Source organism: Mustela putorius, unplaced genomic scaffold (assembly GCF_011764305.1).
Source record: "Mustela putorius furo isolate JIRA1106 unplaced genomic scaffold, ASM1176430v1.1 tig00000430_pilon_pilon_pilon, whole genome shotgun sequence".
In the NCBI taxonomy this organism is placed as follows: domain Eukaryota; kingdom Metazoa; phylum Chordata; class Mammalia; order Carnivora; family Mustelidae; genus Mustela; species Mustela putorius.
The window spans coordinates 6,112,179-6,134,852 of NW_025421377.1; the positions used below are offsets into that span (position 1 = coordinate 6,112,179).

General features: G+C 46.4%; 1 protein-coding gene across 4 annotated transcripts in view; it reads right to left on the bottom strand.

Annotated features, from left to right (window-relative positions):
* LNX1 (ligand of numb-protein X 1) overlaps nt 1-22,674 on the bottom strand; it is a 176,376-nt gene that overhangs the window by 82,863 nt on the left and 70,839 nt on the right. For 3 of the 4 annotated variants that reach the window (XM_004764959.3, XM_004764957.3, XM_045079748.1), the window contains one exon: nt 17,874-18,359. In XM_004764959.3, coding sequence (XP_004765016.1) covers nt 17,874-18,265 — 392 coding nt within the window. In that variant the 5' untranslated portion in view covers nt 18,266-18,359. Of the gene's footprint in view, nt 1-9,076; nt 9,837-17,873; nt 18,360-22,674 lie in introns of those variants that run through there. The other variant, XM_004764960.3, reaches the window with a different exon arrangement.

Genomic DNA, 22,674 nt, shown 5'->3' on the forward strand with positions numbered 1-22,674 from the left:
GTTAAGGAATTCCTGAGAGAACATTCTGAGCATGCACATCTGCTCAGATCCCCTCAGAGGACACTCAGTTCCTAACAGGAGATGGGTCAGTTGCACATCTATGTCCTTGCTTTGCCCGAAGCTGTTAAAAATTTTAATAACCAGCTCCAGCTTTATGGTTTCCTGAGGCTACATTAAAATAATGAATGCGTTTTCCCCCCAAAAGTGTCATGATGTGTTTGAGGTCACATAGTTTGGTGCTGACAGGGCTGAATCTTTTGGGTAAATTATGGTGCCTCAATTTCTTCTATATAAATGGGAAGATTGGACCAGATCAACTCCATGGCCTCCTTTGGCTCTAAAAAAGGATGGTTATGGGCTACAGATTCCACCAGCCAAGTAACATGCTGGATCAGGACTTCCTCTACAAATTGGGGAAGGGGAAAGATGGATAGGAAAGAGCAAGGAAGTAGGAGTTTCAGTGTGATGGTAACAAGGAAGAGAGCTAAGTGGCTGAGGGAGACTCTGGGGAGAGAAGGGGGTGTGGGAAAGGAGTCACCCATGGGAGTGGAGCCACATGGGAGGAGTGGTCCTTGCCCACTGACAAATGGCTCTGTCCTCTCTGGGCTTCACTCTGAGATACTGGGCACACTCTCTCATCTCAGCCACTTACCTGCCTCTTCAGTGAGGGAGGGAAGAAAAAAGGGACTGTATGGTTTCAGCAATTCCTTTTTCTTGATTTCAGCCCACCTGTGCTCATTGTGGATGGAGCTTTATGGTCAAATTTCATGACAGCAAAGACTCCCAACTATTGTAGGATGTGCCATTATTTTACAGATTATCAAGAAAGAAAAATACTGCCCCTTATCGTTGTATAGTGTCACTGATAAGACACAACTGACTTTCAGAGATATTAACATTTTAGAATTGATGAAATATATTCTTGTATTTATTGCTATTATTAAAACCTATACTTAAAGGGTTTGCCGTGTACCAGGAACTGTATTATGTGCTTTACATAATCTCATTCAGCACTTGCCACAACCTGTGAGGTAGGTGTTGTTATCCCCATTTATAGAGGAGAAAAGCTCAGAGAGGCTAAGTAATTTGCCCAAGGTTGCCCAGCTGGTGGAGACCAAATAGGAACCTGAGTCAGTCTGACTCTAGAGCATGTGCTTTAGCCATCAACTTCTTTCATCACCAGCTTTCACAGTGGTGGGCCATTATGGTCCTTGGGATGACAAAGGGACTTAGTCATTGTCTTGGGGCCCTGGCTTTCCCTTCTCTTACTCTAGGTAGGAATGCTAATGAAGAGGATGGAGAAGGCACCACAGGTGCCCATGGGGAATTGGAAAACTCTTCTTAGCTTTGGATATGCAAGAGTTAAAACACAAAAGAAGTAGGCAGCAGGATTCCCAGGGCTGTCTCTACACAGAAATAGAGAGGTAGTGAGGGGAAGGTGGGGGACACACAGACTGTAGGTCATTGCTCACACAGAGGGGGTTACTGTAAGACTGATGATTATGCCTCGAGGCATGCAGGAGCCTTCCAAGGATTTGCCTGGGGACCTGGCAAGTATGAATTCATGTTTGTGTCTTAAAAAGAGGACTCCTCAAACTCTAAATCCTTCAGGTTTCACAACCTGGGTTCCTTCCAGTGAGGGAGGTTTATGAAAATAGGAACGGTTGAGTAGAGGAAACTGGGAGAGTAGGGTCCACTTGGGTCACATGAAGAAGTGATGGTCCAAAGAAGGTGGGGGCGAATGACTAAGGAAAGATGTCTGGTTCTTTGGCCCACAAAAATGGGCCATTTCCTGCCCTATGCCTTCCAAGGCCAATCCCACAGACAGGCAGTGGGAAATCTACTGTTTACTTTGAAGGGGCAGTGTTCCAGTGCAAGAGGAGTCCTGAGAGTCCGTTAACTCTGTGGTAGTCTCCAAAGTGCAGGCACCCGTGAGGAATATGGGGAGGAGGCAACAGAACTCTTAATGTAGACTTTGTCCTTTTCCGGTATTTGTGCTAGGTTTTCTAATGGGTAGAATATAGTAATACAGGTGTAAGCAGATAGTTATACATTGGATAGGCATATGGACCAATTTCCTTATTGATATGGGTCTGTTGGGAGACTATCACCTTCAGGAGAAGACTATCACCCCATTCTCTTTAAGTTCCCGTCAAAGCTTTGGATGACAAGATCAAACAAACCCCACTCATTCTGGGTATATTCATAAGATTGTTTTGGATCTTGCCTTTACATTTCCCTCAACTTGGTAGTAAATTAATATAATTATTTTTTCTCTTTTTCCAGCTACTAGCCTAGTAGTTGGAGTTTGCCAAAGCTATATTCCTCAAAATTTACCTCAAGAATTCCTTTTTATTTTGCATTGATGGTGGCGGGGGGGGGGGGGGGGTAGAGAGAAGGTATAATTAAGAAATATGGCAACCAACTGCAAAGTGTAGACCTTATTTAGCTCATGAATCAAACAATCTGTAAGAAGAAAAGATAGACAAATGGGGAACATTTGAACTGACTGGATATTTGATATTAAGGAATTATAATTAATTGTTTATGGTGTGATAGTAGTGGTATGGTTAAGAATCTTTACCCTTTAGAGATAAAAACTGAAAAGTCTACCAATCAAATACGAGGTTTGAGATTTCCTTGAAAACAACTCAAGGATCTAGATGAAACAAGACATCCATGAATTGTTATTTAAGATGGGAGACAGGGTACATGGGGATTTATTATACTTTTCTACGTGTGCATTGAGATTTTCATTTTAAGAAGTTAAAAAGAAAATAAAATCAACCAAACATGAAGCAATCAGTGAGGGAGTCCTGCCGTGAAAGAAACCTTCACTGTGTCAGTCATGCACCTGAGTCATGTGACCCAAAGAAAGGCAAATGTGATTGGTTAAGCATTTGGGTGGGATCTTGAAACTCCCAGAGTTTGCATTTTAGACCAGAAAGGGAATGATTTGGCACTGGAGTTGCTTTTCTGATTGCAAAGGAGAACTTGCTGATTCCTAATGGAATGAATAAATAGATAAATAGATAAATAAATAAATAAAACCATTAAGTTAGATCCCTGTGAAATTTGGACATCAAAGAATGATTGTGAAGCAACATTTTGATGAGTTAAGTACAGATGAACCGGGAACATGCGGCTTCAATTTCCTTCCAAATATACACGTTTGTAGATTTAAGGACAAATGCTCTATGAAACATGTGCTAAACTGCAATGCTCGAAAGACATTAAGAGAGTCACTGAACCCAAATGGGCCCTGGCTCTGGTCCCCCAAATTGGAGCGTGTTCCTCTCCTTTGGAGAAGGATTTCTCCACCTCACCCCATTTCCTCTGTAAACTCTACCTCCTTCCTTCCAGGTCTAATCCAAACTTGACTTCAGATTCTCAAAACATAGGACAAGAAAAATCCAGAGATCAGCAACTTTTTTTTTCCTCCTCTGTTTTGATGAGAAAGAAGCAAATTCTTGGAGACCCAAATTGGAAAGTGTTTACTGGCAAATCCATAAAGCTCAACCTGTTGGTTTACACTTGGGAAGTGTTGGGAGTAGTTAACACAGTGAAGGGCAGAGGAAATGGGGGCTGAGGTAATACCACTATGCTCCCTCCCCTCCTCTGTCATGCCAGACAGAGCCCAAATGCAACCATCTGGACCAACCTCATGTAGAGATCCACGTGGTACAAAGCTTTTGAAGATGGTGTTCTCCCAGGCTATGTGGCTCAGGACCCAATACCCAGCCCACGGCTAGCTGAAGTCAGCAGGGAGTAGAGAAGTTACTAGGGCCTATGCTGCTGCAGAGCCTTGACCTAGAGAATGGGAACCCGAGAAGCTGGACTAGGGCCAAATGAGTGCCACGCAACACAAAGGCCAGTGATCCTCACTGGAGTGCCTGGAATGTCGAGCTAGGAGTGATTTAAGATGCTCTTTGGCCTGCAAGCCCCAAAGTGAAGGTTTTTGCTGCAGGAAGGTGGTACAGTTTGTCAGAAAGTGTTTTTTTGCAGGTTGGTTGGAGAAAGTTCCACTATGGAGACGGTGGGTGGTTGGGAGTCCTTGGACCTAAGACACTCAGTGGGTGTTCTGCATCTCTGAAGCCTGGGCCCTACCCCACCTCCCAGGGAGGACACACACAAGGCTGTCACAGAGCTCCTGCTGCTCTTGGCAGCTCCTCCAGGAGACCTCATCTGTCCGTAGCCCTCAATGGTTCCAATTATGAAATTGGAGTCACTCATCTTAATTTCCCCGCACACAGAATTCCAGGGGGAATAAACCTTCCCTGCTTGGAACTGCTGTCTCTACAGGGGTCAGAGTGGAGTTTCTCCCTCCAGATACTGCCACAAACACTGTTCACAGATAGGCCACTTACAAACCGAAAATATTTGGCTACAGACTATAATGACATCCATTTGCTGACTTCCCGAGGAGTCACAATGGCAGTGGCATTGGCTTCGCAGACTGGCCATCCTGCAGTGACTGTGCCTCCCTGTCTTCTGGCCACCTGTAGCTCTAAAGCAAAGGGCAGTTTTGTGCTTTGCAAAGCGGGACCCAGGACGCATTCAGACTTCCACCACGGGCGTGAACGCAGCACCCAGCCACACAGGAAGTGGAAGTGAGAAGTGCTGGGAGCATGACAGGAGCTAAAAATGGTAATGGGGGCGGGGAGAGAGGACAAAACTTTTCAGTTTTCTGTAAATGGCTCTTGAGAGTTGGGTGTGTACCATAGAACGCATCTCACTAGCGACCAGACCAGGTTTTCCCCAGGTTTTTACTCAACAAAGTACACAGAGAGACATTACCCAAGACACAGGAGATCAAAGCCATTGCTTTCTGCAATGCCAGAGACCAGGCTGGCTCGAATCCTTATGAGCAGGATCAACAAGCTCCCTTCCACAGAAACCAAACCAGGGTCTTCTTCAGAAGACCTTGCAGTATATGTAGCAAATAGCCAGGAGCCAAATTCCTGTCTCCCAGTTTCATGGAAGCACAAAGGGTGTAGAAGTTGGGTGTGCAGAAGGGAACATCCCCCAGGCTCTCCCTCAGGACTCACCAGGTAGAGGACAGGGACCACTGAGGAGACAGAGCAGACCTGAGAGTGGAGGGCTTGTTCTCTGTGGGGGAAGTCAGGGCGAGCGAATATGTAAGCTAGAGCTAAGAGTTCTCTTGTGGCAGGGCCCAAAAGAATCACCTGGGGAGCTTGGTGAGCATGAAGATGGTGGGCCCATAAGGATCATCTGGGAGCTTCAGAAGGGAAACAGATGCCCCCTGCCAAATGCTTTTGATTTAGCAGCTTTTAGAGCCCAAATATCTGCATTGAGAAAAACAAACCCAGCCCTCAGTTCTCACCTGAGGAGTCCTCAGAACCCACACTGCTCTCAAGACTTCACCTGTAAGTCTCCCCAGGTGTAGCGCAGCCCAGGATGAAAAGGCCCTACCCATGCTCATGCTTATGAGACTAGGGTCCATTTTCTACATTCACTTTGGGGTCTAGGAAATTCAGAGAGTTTGTAGAAGGGAGGGGGTGAGGGTACATGGGGGAAGAGAGCATGGCACTTCATGGTCATGGGGTTCTGTGGGCCCTGAGAGCAATCCTAGATGCCCTGCCTCTAACCTAGGGGCTGGGATTCCACATCAAATGCTCTGGTTTTCAGCTTCTGTGGAATTCACTATCTGTGTCAAGGCACCAGGTGGTCATGGATGTGTTTAAAGTTCGAGATGCCCATGGTCATAAACGGTTGACTCTGAGGCCCAGCTGGGCAGACAGAAGTGATCTGCTGGAGTGTTGCAGCTGTTTTAAATTGAATTTGAATGCTTTTAGACACTATACATATCTTCTATAATATGTATCATGCAGATCATATACATATATAATAATATATATTCAACTATATGTAATATCTAAAAACATTTGAATTACACACACGCACACACACACTGCTGTTGTTCAGAGGCCTCACCAGTTCCTTTTGTCTTACACCTGAATGATTCACATACTTAAAGAACTCCTTCCTGGTTCCTATATGCATTTGGGTTTGTGGCCCCAGGCTAACCCATATAACTGACACTTTTTATGGGGTTAGTTCCAATTTTCCAGCTGGGCTCTGAGGAACAGGACCCAGACTGAGAGAACCTTTGCCTTAAAGAGGAAGGAAAATCCAGGAAGGTCTCTGTAGCTGGGAGCATGGCGGACACAGGACAACCTCACCCAAGGCCAAGGTGCCAAAGCTCAGACGAAGGGAGGGTGGGCAGGAGGAAGTGTGGCTTCCTAGCCCTTTCCAGTGACACAGCTCTGCATGCTTTCAAGATCCCAGTGGTCTAGGGTAGTGAGAGAAGTATCTCTTCAACTCAGGAACATGCAGCCATCATCCCATGGCCCTAGCTTCCAAGAACAGTGAAGGGATCCAGCAGTCGTTTCTCAAAGCTTTGGTGACAACCACAGCCACTTGGCAACCTCTGTGATTGGCCTTTACCCTGCCTGAAGTGCTTTCTCTTCCCGTCTGTGATTCTGCCTACTTTTTCCCTAATGACTTCAAAATCCAGCTCAAACTTCCAACTTCCCTAGAAGCTTTCCCTGACCAATTTCATGGAAATGGGCAAACTCCACTTCCTCTCAACCTCTTGCCTACCCTACTTTTCTTTTTAAATTACTTTTAATTAACATATAATGTATTATTTCCCCTTATGCCTTGGCTCACTGCTAATATTTCTGAACTATATAAATTTCATCTTCTCAGTTGGATTGTCAGCTTCTTGAGGATTGGTACCATACCAATTTTTTTACCGTCTGCATTTCTCAAACACCACCATAGTACCTGAAACGTGTCATTAATTTACCGAGTAGTTCATTATCACACTAGTAGCTTCAGGTAATAGTTACACAGAATTCTTTCATCAGTCATGCCCAGTGACTGGAAGCTTCCAGAAAGTTCTGGCAAATTAGTCTGGGAACACCATTCTGGCAATTTCCTGGCATTAGGCTTCTTGGATTGCATCACATCTTGGAAAGAATGGCCTGCTTGGGTCCAGTCACTCAACATAAAAGTTGCCTCCATTCACGTACTTGTAGCAAAGAAACCTGATAGGCCAGTGTGAAGAGCCTTCCTTTAATGAGGCTGTAAAACTGTAAGTAACTTAATGGAGAGGCTCAGGAGCGCCTACAGTGAGTTGAGTGGTGGGTCCCCAAAAGATGTCCACCTGGAGCTTGTAAACATGACCTTACTTAGAAAAAGATGTAATTCAGTTAAACATCTTAAGAGGAAATCATCCTGGATGATGCAGGTAGACCCTAAATCCAATGCCAAGTGTCCTTATAAGCAGAGGAAAAGACAGAATTGGAAAGGACATAAGTGGGAGGTCATATGGTGACGAAAGCAGAGATTAGAGCAATGCGGCCAGGAGCCAAGATGTGCCTGCAGCCACCAGAAATGGGAAGATTCTCCCTGACAGATTTCTTGGGGAGTGGGGCCCTGCCCGCATCTTGATTTCAAGGCCCTGGCTTCCAGAACTGAGAGAGAAAAGATTTCTGCTGCTTTAACCTACCAAACATGCAGTCACCACTACAGCAGTCCATAGGAAAGGAATGCAGTGGCCAAGAAGGACAACAGGTGGGGACGAGGGTACTGAGGAGGGGCGCTGTGGCACCTGACTTCAGAGACACCATCAAAGGAGAAGAAGGAGACTTGCCACAATCCCAAGGAGCTTGCCCTTGTATATTTCTCTAGAAAAGCTTCCATATGCCATTATTACCCCAAAGATGTTCACTGTTCGGGCTCAACCTACATACTTCGCCTTTGAGCCTTCTTATCTGAGGACTGGGGTTACAGTCCAAAAAGATGGAACCAGCTAATCCTGAAGTGCAGGGTCTTCAGAAGGAATCGTGTGTCTCCAAGGACCTAACTCCTTTATTCTCTCCTCTGTTTATCAAGAATTTATTGAGCATCTACTATGCTATACACATTGGCTAGTCTGGCTAATTACAAAAGAGGTCCTGGTTATCACCACACACTCAGGGGCGGGGGCGGGGGTGGGTTACCTCTATCTGAGCAGGTCAACCTCATCCTGAGCTTTTCACAGCTCTGCTTTAACCTACCAAACATGCAGTCACCACTACAGCAGCCCCTAGGAAATCTCAGCCCTTGGTCAGAAATGGTTTCACATCTCAGCCCTTGGCCAGAAATGGTTCACATTCACCGGCAATCCTCTTGTCAGGCTCACTAACAAAAGGAGTCAGAAAAACATCACGGTCGAGTTTGGGTGTGTGAGTAATTTCCTCTTATAAAATGGACATCGGTCATGTAGGAAAATGTCTGTATTTCTTCAAGAGGCACAGTGAAGTATTTGGGGGCAAAAGGTTGTGACTGCCATTTACTCCAACCACCTGAATAAAAGACTCTCCGAAGCAAACGTGGCAAAGCAGTCATCGCACGACCGACGTGATAGGATGTGGGGGCTCGCTGTGCAGTTTTTTCGGCTCGCCCATACGTTTGCAAATGGTCAAACCCCAAACTCCAGTGGACGTCTATTACTTATTTATTTATTTTTTACACACAGGGCGATCGCTCTGCTGTGCTGATGCTGTCCGTGTTTTCAGGTACGAAGACTGAATGTCTCCATAAAGGGAGTTGTCTTCTCTCAACTAGAAATGCACGACAGAGGCTGCAGATCTGTGTCTGCAAGCCTGGTTCTTAATTGCTCTTCGGTTCTATTTATGGAAGGGAGAGAAGACACATTTATTGAGAAAAAGTCGGGTACCAAAAAACAAAACAAAAAAAACAACAAACCAAACAAAATGCAGCATTGGCACAGAAGCAGGAAGAAAATGCCTCGCTGGGAAAGCAAGGCATCCATAAGATGGTGGTTTGTTTTTTTTTGTTTTTTTGGTTTTTTTTCCTTTGGTAAGTTACAGACCTAAGCATGCCGCTTGAGACTGCTGGCTGGCTGGGTGCTTTGTTAAGTGCATCTAGCTCATGTGGGACTGATTCCTATAAACAGACATACCAGCCAGGGAACGGAGTCCAGTTCTACCCCCAACACACCCGACACACACACACAGGCAGGCAGCGTGATCGCGGGACTCACAGTTCTGAGCACAGGAAATGCAGGTTGCCCACATTGTCAATGTAGTTGGCAGGGCTGAGCCAGGGCAGGACCAGCAGCAGAAGCGCCTTCATTTTTCCGACCAGGAGGCTGCTTTCTTCCCGGCCACCTTCACTCTGTCAGCTGTAGGGGCCCAGCCCAGCTCAGTTCCCTGATACAAGCCTGGCCATCTCCCCACAGTCAGCAGAGAGTAGGCATGGTATGTGGAACCCTGGGATGGAGCCACGCTGAAAAATCACAGGCCTGGAAGAGGGTTGTGCCCTCTGCTTCTCAGATGGGGAGACAGGAGCCCCGAGGGACCCACCATGGTTGGCAAGAGGGCTCGGCTGAGAGCAAGCAGGCTGATGCCCGGGAAAGGGACCTGCCCCTCCTGCAGGATGCCGACTGGTTCTTGGGAAGCAGCTGGTACATTGACATCACCGGCCGGGAGCAGATGGACTGGAAGCTGAGCTGCGTGGGGAGAGGGCACGGGCATGACACGTTCACACCCCACAGTGTGGCTAGGCAAAGCATCAAAAGCTGTCCCCTGCTTTGCTAGAGGAAGACACTGTAAGAAATTAGCATCCTGGCACACAGCCTGGAGATCAGAGCTTGAAGTGAGTCTCCAGATTTTGAGACAGAGGAGGGTTAAACACGAACCGACTCTGTCCCCGAGTGTATATTTAGAACATGCCTTTAGGATGTTTTACCTGTCCCTGTCCTGACGACACTGGCAGCCCTTAAGAGAAGTGACAGCTTCTCTTTTCACTTGGACAACTGGCCCTTTACAAGGTTATGGCTGAGTCGCTCTCTTTGAGAATAGCGGAGAGCCGTGATAGACACACCTGGACTTCTGCCGGAACCAGGTTCAGGTTCCGGTTCCGGTTCTACATGAAGAGAAGTCTCTCTGTTCCTCTTCCTCCCCTGAGAGGCTGAACTAAGCTCTGGTACCAGCTGTAGGAGGCTGGGTAGTCCATGTAATCCCCCGAAGGTAGGTGCCTCCTCTCTGAAGTGGAGCTCCCTTCATGCCTGACCCGTTAGACACAGATCTGCAGCCTCTGTTATGCATTTCTAATTGAGAAAAGACAACTCCCTTTATGGAGACACTCAGTCTTTGTCCCATTAGGATTTCTTTGCATGCCTAAGCTCTGTGATACCCCAGAAGCTCCCGGGACTCCCCGCCTTCTCCCCCATCTTCAAGAGCACTAGAATCTGGGACACCTGGGTGGCTCAGTCAGTTAAGCATCTGCCTCTGGCTCAGGTCATGATCCCAGGGTCCTGGGATTGGGTCCCACATTGGCTCCTTACTCAGCGGGGAGCCTGCTTCTCCTTCTGTGCCCTGCTCCCCCTGCTTGTGCACTCTCTCTCCATCTGACAGACAAATAAGTAACATCTTTTTTTTTTTTTTTAAACAAAAAGAGGGCTAGGATCCATTTGGGTCTTTGTGGCTCAAGGCCTCAATCTTAACAGAAATGGCTTAAAGGGATAGTTCGGCTAACACACCCAAGCAATTCCAGCAAACTCGACTGGCCGGGTCGAAGACCAGGGAGAAGTCAGTGAGGTGAGACCCGCTGTGGTGAGCAGCAGCAGACAGGAATTTGGCCTCAGAGCCGTGCGTTTACCTGAAGCAGGGCTGAAAGAGCGTAAGCACAGTAGAACCTCAGAACGTCCGGGTTTAACTGCCTCTATTTTGGTCAGAGATAAGCCATCCTGATAAAGCATGACATGTATTCATTTACAGTCTCGTTGAGGCTCTCATTTAAATTCCATTCCCTGTAAGCCTGGTATGTAAGAGTGAGTCAGGGCGGGTGAACAGGAAGTACAGCGAAGGAACAGTACGAAGGAAGTGAGGTTGGGTATTTAGCTGCTGGAGTCAGATGACTTTGACCCCTAGCCTAGGTCTCCCGCGTACTAGCTGTGTGATGCTGGGCATGTTGTTTAACCTCTCTGAACCGCTGTCTCTTCCTCTGTGAGAAAAAGAATATACTAATAGCGCTTACAGCATTGTTAGGAAGGTGGAAAGAGATGATGCCTATTAAAAGCATAAGGCTCAATGAGTGTCAGCTCTAGTTATAAAAATTGTTATTATTAATGATAATAATGAATAATAACCACTCGCAACAGTGAATGAGCCCAGCCGGGAGCTCAGCGCCAATCTCCAGGAGGCTTTGTTTTTCTCTTCTTTCCTCCTGTGCTGTTCGGGACGTGAAATGTTACAGCCTTTTCCTGAGTATGGAGTTTCATGGAGTCCTGGGACATGCTCTTCTCCAGAGTCCAGGATCTGCTGGATAGATCATGGCTCAGGAAGAGCATGGTGTCTAAAAAAAGGCTGTGAGTTTCACAGTGTGCTAGATTGTATTTCTGATAATGTTGGGTATGTCAGAGTGCCTCTCCATGTCTCGATGACAAAAGAAGGATGCTTGTCCTTTTACCTCCTTGCATTAAATTCGTTAAGGGATATGAGTGCAACATGAAAATGAAGGAATTGTTTTGTTGTTGCTGCTTATGTCACTCCTGCAAAAACTGTGGGTTACCCACCCAAGATCTGATCTTCTCTTCTTCTTTTGAACAGAAACTAGGTTTAGTTCACGGTGGTAATGCGCCTTAGCCTCTCTCACAGATGGGAGGTCATATAACACAATACTGGACAATGAGGTAGAAGCAGGAATTAGTGGGTAAGGCCTCCCAGAAAGTTTTTAAAGCAAAAGTCTCAATTTGCACAGTGTTGATTTGCTCTTCCTGCCAGTTCTTCCTACCCGGAACTTATTTCTGCCTGGAACTTAGATATGATGCTGGAGTTTGACCAGCCATTTTGGGACCAATAGGTGACAAAATTGAGGATGAAAGCTAATCTGCAAAGCAGAAAGAGCCTGGGTTCCTCCTGATGGCATCATGATAACATCATACTAGTCATGGACTTCCTACCCCTATACATTCTGTTATATAAGAAAAACGAAACTTTCGCAAAATTAAACCAATATAATTTGAATTTTCTAATATCTTCCATTAGAAGTAATCCTAATACAATTCCCTGGGGATAGAATCCCACCTTCAAATGGCAGTATTCTGTAGCAACATTGCCAGTAAATTGCCCTAACCCTAAACCTTGTACACTTTGCCTAACTTCTATCTAACCTTAAATGTCATCTCAGATATCATCCATAACCTCCTGTTTTCTTGTCTCTTTTCACTAAACAGGGAACTCCTTGAAGGCAGGAGTTCTACTGATCTTGTTCTGCACTGTATCCTCCCCACAGTGCCTAGAACACAGTAGATGCTCAATAAGTATTTGTTGAAGGAACTAGAATTCAACTTGGTTCACGAGTCAACTTTGGACAAATCTTTCTTGATCAGAAGCAAATTAGCAAAACAAAACAAAACAAAACAAAAGGACTTCAGGACTTCAAATGGGCCAAGAGCCAGGGCAGGGGTCAAGCATTCATACAGATGGATAACAAATGTCCATGAAGAAAGGAAAAGGGTATGGAAGATTTCAGGGCATGAGTGCCCCAAAGAATGTTGTTTCTTTAACAAATTCCTTGGAGCATGATAGAAATTCAAAGGTTCTCCGAGAAGGCAAGGCAGGACAACTGCCTCATTTCTTCTGTGCCCAGGAGAGTGCCAAGAGAAGCTCTCAGCCAGCTAGGAACCAGGAAAGAGTTGGGTTCAGGATTGGAATGTCACTTGAAGAATGTATGTCAAAACACAGTTATGGGGAAATGTGGAGCCTGGCTAATGTGACCAACAAGACTTGTAACCTCCCCTTCTTTCTAGAGGGCAATGCTCCCCTAGACCTTTCCTCTGGCAGCAGAATTCTCCCTACACTACAGGTGGTTACTGAGTCTGTGTTGTACAGAACACACTAACGAAAGGGGCAACCTCCTGGGAGTTCAGGTCAAGAAAGGTCTGGGGCAGGTTTTTGGAGAAGAAACTCCCAGGACTTGGGGAGTGAAGTTAATTAAATGAAACCAAACCAAACCAAACCAAACCAAACCAAACCAAACCCAAGGAGCCTTCAGTCAGGTGTATCTTGGGCCAATTATACACATTTTCATTCAGGGCTGTTTTCAGAACACCAAACCATGAACTCTTTATTCCTGCTCAAGTGTAGCTTAAGTGTCAGCTTTATTATCTCCCCTAGTTATTATCTTCCATAAAATAGAAACTGAAGGGCAAAGGGACTTATCTTATGAAACAATTCAATGTGCGTAAGATGTCAACTTCTCCACTTCAAATGTCATTTCCTCAGGGGTAGAAATCATGGCATGTATAGATGCTTCTTTCGTTCTGGGCCGGGCCTATTGTAGATCCTTATTAAATATTACATATGTCATGATGCTATTACACAAGACTCATGTAGCCTTGAGCTTCAGGCAGCTCCCACTGAGGAGCAAGGAAGTGAAGGCTTTCCTCCCACACATCCTCTCCCTGCTCTGGGCCAAGAGAGATGCATGGGACTGGCCCCTAGAGAAGCTCTGCCATGTCTCCTGGCAATGACCTTTGGATAAGAAGGCTGTCTGTCTCTGGACTCAACAAGCCTATCACCCGCATGGGAGTTCTTTGCAGGAGACCCATGCGATGGGAGTCCACAGGCATCTAAGAGGACAGAGATCAATGGAAGTAGCCAGAAGATTCTAAACATTAGCTCATGTGCTCAGGCTTACTCTCCTGGAAGAACCCTCTCATCTGAAGTCAGGAATAGTTGTCCTAAGGATTTACATTCAACTCAGGGTCTCAAGTGGCCAGATAACAATGTTTACAACAATGTTTACAAACGACATGAATTCTGGAGAAAACAGGCACCATTTGTTTAAAGATGTGATGCTGCCTGCCTCTTGGGGTCAAGTGAAAGGTTAGGCTGAGCATGGACCTATGGACGAGTCATAAACAGAGAACTCAGCGGAGGCGAAAGTTGGTTCTCTACCACATCTTACCTAGAGGGACAATGACAACATTCTGAATGTGATTCACTTCTGAAGAGCTTTGTATTCAAAGAACTCAACTGAAATAAGTTCCCATTCTACAGGTGGAGAAAGCTATGTCTGCAGTTCCCCAGGAAGTCTAGGACTGTTCGGGTGCTGGGACCCACTGGAAGAGCGTGTGGATGCACATAGGTCACACGGTCATCTTCAACCGGAATGGTATTTAAGTCTCTTTGCTAGATCAACCCTGAGCCTGCCCAGTTTCTATTCATTCCAATGCCACAAGCCAATAATATTTTTAAAAATCCATTCCATTTTAAATTCTGAAACTGAGATGCAAAATTTACAGAGAAAGCTATCTTCTAGTACAAATGCATGACCATGCTCTGGTACTTGTGGCTACCAACCTGAAGGTCTCTTATAGAAACGTAAGGAAAATACTTGCTTCCTGCTTACCTCTTGGTGGTTCCCAGTTAAAGGGACTCCAGAGTCCCAAGAATTTAATATTCATACCCATTCTGAGGGATAGGGAAAGAGATGGTCCACTGGCCCAGTTGTTGGCCCAAACACCTAACAGGGCTCCAGAGTCAGGTCCTGGATGAGCTCCAAGTTTCGAATTGTTGCCAATCAAATGCCCACAGGGCAGAAGGGAGGAGAGGGTATATTAAGCATTTGATGACTAATATATACAACATATTTTTGGAAATGTTGGTTTCAACCTACTTAGGAAGCTGATGTGTGGGGCAGACCAAGAGCGGGTGTTGAGGCCCACAGCTCCCTTACGTGGGAGTTTTCCCCTCCACAGGGAGCTGCTGCTGGGTGCCTGTGAAAAACTCTGAGGCCTCGGTGTGAAGAGGTGATTTCAATTAGTTTTGGGTTCTTTCCTCACTGCTGTTTTTCAATTGTGCATATCATTATCAGCTGAGGATTCATCCAGACTTTTCCCTGGGCTTCCTTGAGGTGTGTGGGCCATAGCGCCTGTGTGGGTGGGTGAATGACCTTCCCACTCTGGGCAGCTGAGGGAGCCAGTGTCCTCTCTCTCTTGGAGACCCCCGAGGACCCCAACTGCTTCTTCCTGGCCCTTTTTCTGCACCACTTCTGTTGCGAACTTGCCCTCCGATCCATATGCCATCTTATCCCTAGTTTTTGGTAATCTGGGCTTCAATCAGTTCTTGATGAGGAGATGAGGAGGAGCCGCTGTGTTCACATTGTCTCCAGAGACCACTCCCATTTCTTTCCTTTGCTCTCCCTTCTCTCATCCCTCCCCTGTGGAGCTCCTGTAGCAGGCAGAACAATGCCTGCCCCAACAGATGGCCACCTCCTAATCCCAAGAGCCTGTGGACATGTCACCTTACTGGGCAAAAGGGACTTTGCAGATATGACTAAATCAAGGATCTTCAGATGAGGAAATGATATAGATTATCCATCTGGGTCCAATGTAATTACCAAGTGTGCGGCAGGAAGGCCAGAATCACAGAGAGAGATATGATGATGGAAACAGAGATGAGAGAATGAGAGAGAGACAGAGACAAACAAAAAGTTGGTTGGGCATCTTCCTTCAGCTCAGGTCATGATCCCAGAGTCTCGGGATCCAGCCCCATGTTGGGCTCCCTGCTAGGTATGGAGTCTGCATCTCCCTCTTACCCAACTCGTGCTCTCTCTCTCAAATAATAAATAAAATCTTTTCCAAAAAAAAAAAAAAAAAAAAGAGGGGTGCCTGGTTGGCTCAGTGGGTTAAGCCGCTGCCTTCGGCTCAGGTCATGATCTCAGGGTCCTGGGATCAAGTCCCACATCGGGCTCTCTGTTCAGCAGGGGGCCTGCTTCCCTTCCTCTCTCTGCCTGCCTCTCTGCCTACTTGTGATCTCTCTCTGTCAAATAAATAAATAAAATCTTTAAAAAAAAAAGAGAGAGAGAGAGAGAGAGAGCAAGAGATAGAGAGAAGCAAAGAGATTGACAAACAGAAAGAGAGAGACCTAGAGACAGAGACAGACAGACAGACAGGCAGAGACTGGAAGATTGTATGCTGCTGGCTTTGAAGATGGGGAATGAGGCCACAAGCCAGGGAAGGCAGGCAGCCTCCAGGAGCGCAGTAAGGAAAAGAAGGGAATTCTATCCTAGAGCCAGAGGGAATCAGCCCTCCCAAAGCCTTGATGGGACTTCTAACCCTCTCAACTATAAAATAACCCATGTATGTGGTTTGCAATCCCTGAGTTGTGATCACTTGCTACAGCAACAATGGGAAACTCATACAGCTCCCATAACAAAGGTAGAGGATTCAAATGTTGGGAGCAGGGACTGTGTTGGGTACAGGGAGCTCTACCAGGGCCTTTGTCCTCCACCGCTCCTCACCTCCCTAGCCAGTGAGGCCCCTGCCTTAGTCCTTTGACCTGCCCCAGACCTACTTTCCTGTAGAGAGTGCCTCCCCATGCTGGGCCAAACTTCCAGCAAAGGTCACAAAGGGACTCCCTCACCCCCTTATCCTCTGGCCAGACCTCCTTCTGGGCAATGAGAAGAGAGGTACCCTAGTTTAGATGCCAACAACAGAGAGTCAGAGGCAACCCACAAACTTGAGTTAGATGCCTTTCATTCAATATCCTGGGGGCGAAAAGTAAGTTCACGGACATAATTAGCATGGATAATAAGTGCTACGCCTTACAGCTGGCCACTGGCCTGGATGCAAACTCCCATGTCAGAGAATCTGCCTGTCCTAACAAACAAAGACTCAGATTCACAACGTAAGGTATGTGACCTTTAGAAAAAAATACCTGCACCTACCTCTTGCCCTTGTCATGACAGGAACCAAGGTAAACACTAGTTTCCACATTTCCTCTTATGAATAATTATGGTATTACTGTTCACCCTCTCTTACGCACCTTGAATGTTCTAAGAGAATGTCTCATGGGCAATGAGATCAGGGCTGTCCAGAGATCATCCACTGAGGATGCCCAGGAACATGATGATGTAAGTGGACAACATAAGGGGCAGACAGGTGCAGGGCATGGTGCTGGCCACCAGCAGGGGTGGTCACACCATCCCTCTGCCCCCTCTGTGTACCTTGCCCAAAAACCTAGCAGAAAAGTCCCTGGAAGACAACACTTGTCTACATTTCTCCATTGAAAACTTGGTTGACAATACCTCGCATCTCCTCAAAGAAGAGTTGGGCTTTGTCAATTCCCATACAGAGGACATTTTAATAATCATGAATCAAATCGGGAGACTTCTTTTTTCTGAAGAAAAGATAAGCAATGCCTGACAGGAAATCTTCTGGGGACCATGAGCCCCAGGGAAAGACCCTCATCAGATCTTTCCAGGATTGCTGACATTTCAGAATGCACACATATGAAATAAGCCAGTCATACAAGGACAGATATGGTACGATTCCTCTTCTGTTAGGTTCCTAGAGCAGTCAAGTTCATAGAAGCAGAAAGTAGCATGGTGGTTACCAGGGGCCAGACAGGAGGGAATGACGAGTTTTGGCTTGATAGGTATGGTTTCAATTCCAGAAGGTGAAGAAAGTTCTGGAGAAAGGATGGTGGTAACGGCTGCATGACAATGGGAATGGACTTAAGGGGGCTCAACTGTACTCTTAAAATGGTTCGAGTGGCAAATTTTATGTTATGTGTATGTTACCGCCATAAAATAACCCACTCCGCCTCATCCCTACACACACCACAGCTCTATCTCATGCTGTGTTCTCACACTGAACCCTAGGAATCCACACCTAGAAAGTTCCCTTTGCGTTTACCAGCTGCAGAGAAGAAGGCATGTCGCAGAGCCCTCATCCCCAAGGATAGCACTGCTCCAGGGGGCAGACGAGCCCAGCTGTCCCACCTAGAGAGGATGGAGCTGTGCGGGGCAGGCCCACGAGGAGACCCTACCTTGTCTGAAAGTGCTGCTCCAGGTCGCAGCGCTGCAGGACCTCGGTGCAGTGGTCTGAGAATGGGCAGGTCACCAGTAGCTTATTGACGAGCTTGTTGACAAGGATGCTGGAGCGCTTGCAATGCTGCAGCACCAGCGGCTTGCGGTCCACGGGGCAGAAGTCCTTCTCCACCAGGAAGTTGGTGAGGCACGCGGTGCAATACGTGTGACCACAGGGTGTGTCCAGAGGGTCCAGCAAAGCTTGCAGGCAGATGTGGCATATGAGGTCATCGTCCACATCTTCGGTGTAGGTGTAGAAGTGGTTTTCCTCAGGGGAGTGGGCTTGGCCACAGACCGCACACAGGGGTACAGGGCTGGGATCTGGGTGACAGGAGGGGTCTGGCTGGCTCATGGTCTGCTGGGGAGATGCTCCGACAGGGAACTGACCCAGGAAAACAGGGTGTCCTCAGGAGAAAGTCAAGATCTTCCAGGAGCCATCCACAGACCTGAAAGAGAACAAGACAGCTCATCTTCGTTTTCATGGCCACCTGAAGACTTGCCTTGCGATGGACGTGAAATTCTGCCACCAGCGGGCAGGGAACCAAGCTGTGATTCAGAAGGCCAGGGCTCACTGCCCACCCTGGTGACTGACATGACCTTGGGCAAGGGACCTTGCCTCCTTATGCCTCAGTTTACTATCCATCCTAGTGGTGATAATGTTTACCTTTACCACCCTCACTTTAGGGTGGGAAAACCCATTGGGTACTATGTGGGAAATGCTCAGAGAAACTCAAAAGAAGTGTGCCCTAAGAAATATAAATGGTTAATAAAATTCAGTTAGACCAGTGATTCAGAAAATGCTCTGTCAGGGGACACCTGGGTGGCTCAGTTGGTTAAGCCACTGCCCTCAGCTCAGGTCATGATCCCAGGGTCCTGGGATCGAGACCTGCATCAGGCTCCCTGCTCACTGGGAAGCCTGCTTCTCCCTCTCCCACTGTCTACCACTCCCCCTGCACGTGCTCTCTCTCTCTCTCTCTCAAATAAATAAAATCTTTTAAAAAAATAAAATGCTCTGTCAGATTGGGACAAGAAGAAAAACAGTTAATAAGCTAGTAACTTTTTCTTATCTTTCTTCCCAACTTTCTCTAAAACTCAGAAAATGTAGGACATAAGAGCCTTCAACCAAATCATCTGAGAAGAAATGAGAGCTGCCGGGTCCGTTGTATTTTCGATGTGCTGAGGGAATGATCGCTTCCGTATGCACTTCATCCACTCAGTCAGTCACTTAGTGGTTACGTGGGCTCTGGGCCCTCACTGCCCAGGTTCAAATCCCACCACTGCTGTGGGCCAGTGATTTAATCCATATCTGTGGGAGAAACATGGTAACAGCCTACCTCCTAGGGTTGCTGTGAGGATGAAATGAGATATGAGACATAGAGCTCTTACAGTCGTTTCTGGAGTACAGTAAGTGCTCAGGCAGTTATCAGCTACCATTTTTACATGCATTTGTTACCGAATTTATCTGTTCTCCCATCTAGCTCCATTGAGCTAGAAACTGAAAGCTATAGTTTCTATAACTGGCCTTTTTTGCTTTCTTTTAATAATACGTGCGCGCGCGCACACACACACACACATATTTAAAACTAGTGTAATACTATCACACTATGCATTTTCCTTTGGGATAGGAGTCCAAATAACAGAGATTTTAACATTCCTGATTAATAACTAGAAGCGTCTTGGAATCATTCAATAAATATGTTTTGAGCACCAGCTCTGAGCTAGGCAGTAAACTGGGTGTGGAGGAGACCTTCAGGGAAGCTTTCAAGAACATGCCCTTGCTCTCATGGAGTCCCCAGTGCAGGGGAGGCAGGCATGAGCACAGGTACCTGGCAGCCCGCGTGACCAGTGCGGACAGAAGCGTGCACTATGTGACTCTAGGTGGACTGTCATGAGGATTAAAAATCCTGCACCCTCTCTCATCCACTGCCCCCTTGGCTTTCTTCATTTTGGAAAGTAAACAAAAAGACATTAGACATTCCTCCAGAACATAAAGACACATGAAGAACCTAACAGGAAACCCGCTGCATTTGGAGATGCCAGGGCATCCCTAAACCAAATTCCATCTTTTTTCTCTATCAGATGAAGTCCAAGGTTGTTTGTAGGAGTGCAGCCTTATCTTAAAAAGAAAAGACATTGATTTCAGGCTCTCGCTGGGTCAACTTCGTGTTTACGCTTCTGGACTTAAAGTACGCCTGAAAGAACACTCTGGTTCAAGGGGTTGAAGAAAAATGTCCCGAATGCGAAAACATTCAGAAATCACAGCATTTTATTTGGCATCGAAAGAGACCACAGAAGGCTAAGGTAGAGAGTGCAGAACGGGGTGAAGTTGTTCTCTAGTCAAATTTCATGGAAACATACACAGCTGCTATGTGTCCTCAAGGCTGATAGAAGGTCCTGGAACCACAAAGGAAATGCTTTAAGTGGCATGAAAAACAGTCCAAAAGTCAACAAGAAAACGGAAATGGGCCACCCAAAAGATGATCGTCCACTACAGGGGAAAAAAGTGCACACATTTGGAACTCTGACAAGAGTTCGGTCCAACGCTCCCACGTGTCTGGGTCCTGTCCATTCTTTCTCGTTGTGCTGTACTGGGAAGCGACAGGAACGCAGTTGCAACTCTGGTTGTGCCCCCAAAAAGTCAACTTCACATTTCTGGGTCTTATGGGTGAAATGATGGAGCTGGACCAGATTTTTGGTTTTGCGGATGGTGTTCTGGAACATGCCAGATGCCTCAGGATCTTCCAGGGGAAGGAAGATGGGAAGGCATTTTGGGCAGAGCTGTGCCCACCCCACCCAGTTGCAACTCCATTTTTATGTCTCTGACACATCAGTTTCCTTATACTTTCCTGTTGGAAGAACTCTAGTTTAAAAAAAGAAAAAAAGGCAAGCCACCAGACCGATTCCATAAAGTCCCTTTCAGCAACAGAGTTCTAGGATTCTATGCTAATTATGCAGAGGGTTTTCCTTTGTTCTGGGTGGCCAGCTTTTGGGAAAATCTTTTTTTCTTTGCTTTCTAACAGTTTCTGAGCATTTACCATGTGCCTGGCGCTGTCCTGGGGGCCTTGTCTAGACCCTGTTCTTTAATCCATGCAGATCCCCCGGGGGGTTGCTGGGTTTTGTTTGTTTTCATTTAACTGATGAAGAAGTTGAAGTGTGACTTGGAATTAACTTGCCAGTTTCACCAGAAAAGAAACAAACCAAGAAGTGATGATGACTTCAGCTTCTGTTCCTAACCGTTTCGCTGTGCTGTGTCCCAGCACCTTTCTGCATCACGACTGGTCGGAATGTAACTGGTCGACTATAAGAGCCCCAGGAAATGAGGTTTAAAATCTTTGCAGGGGGGCGCCTGGGTGGCTCAGTGGGTTAGGCCGCTGCCTTCGGCTCGGGTCATGATCTCAGGGTCCTGGGATCGAGCCCCACGTCGGGCTCTCTGCTCAGCAGGGAGCCTGCTTCCCTCTCTCTCTCTGCCTGCCTCTCTGCCTACTTGTGATCTCTCTCTGTCAAATAAATAAATAAAATCTTTAAAAAAAAATAAAATAAAATCTTTTCAGGCTCACTGCTAACAGATTTTTTTCCAAGGCTCTGATTAAAAGTATCCTTCGCCTTTACTGACCTCTGGAATGCCCGAGACCAAATGGATGGAACGGACAAGCAAAGACAGCGGGTTCTAGCTCCAATCCCAATTCTTTTTTCTTTCCTTTTTTGTTTTGTGAAGGGAAATTGGACTTCCCCGGTGCTTGTGCATGTGATTCTGAACCAGATTCCTGACATAATATTAACGTAAATACTCCTGTATATATTTTCCAACATTGTTTTAGACTAAATAAAGCCTAAATGAATAGACACAAATTATGAGAGAATTGGGAAAAAAAAAAAAAAAAAGCCGCACGGGCTCTAAAGAAAGAAGTAGGTAGACTTTAAAAAATATGATTAATAGGGGCGCCTGGGTGGCTCAGTGGATTAAAGCCTCTGCCTTCGGCTCAGGTCATGATCCCAGGGTCCTGGGATCGAGCCCCACTTCAGGCTCCCTGCTGCAGAGAGCCTGCTCCTCTCTCTCCCTCTGCCTGCCACTCTGCTTACTTGTGCTCTCTATCTCTCTGTCAATTAAATAAATAAAATCTTTTAAAAATATATATGATTAATATAATTTGAGGTGTCTTCTTTCCAGTTTGCATCTCCTAAACACATATGACGTATCGTGTTTTTAAGACATGTATGTGCCTTGCTGAACTGATAAGAAATTATCTAAAATCATTATGGCTTAAAGGTAAGCTATTTTTTCTTCTAAAAGTAAGTGAGATGGCCTGTCACCTTGGAGTCATTCACGTCCCTGAGTGCACAGGTCCTCAGCACTTCTGGCCCTGGCTGAGGTGAGGGGACAGAGCTGCAATCTGGCTTTCCCGCAGTTTGGAGAAAGAGAAAGGAAGTCAACCCTCTCCTTGGGTGTGTGTATGGGGCAGGGGGGTGAAAATCGTGCCCTTCCTTCGTAGAACCCTCATGTGGTTTAGGAATGATCTTTTCCATCTCTCCAGTGATTAGAGGTGCAGCAGAAGCCCAGGGAGACTTTGAGAGGTACGTGGAGTCCACCAGCATAGTGGTGAGAAGTGCCCGGAAAAGTAAAACTCCCCATCCCTGCTTCTTTTCTCGCTGGGGTATGGTCACACCTAGAATTTGTACAGAAGCTTCTTCCACCTAACTTACAAATTCTGAACATCTCTGGCAGACAACAAAGCCACATTCCAGAGCCAACGTGAGCCAGCA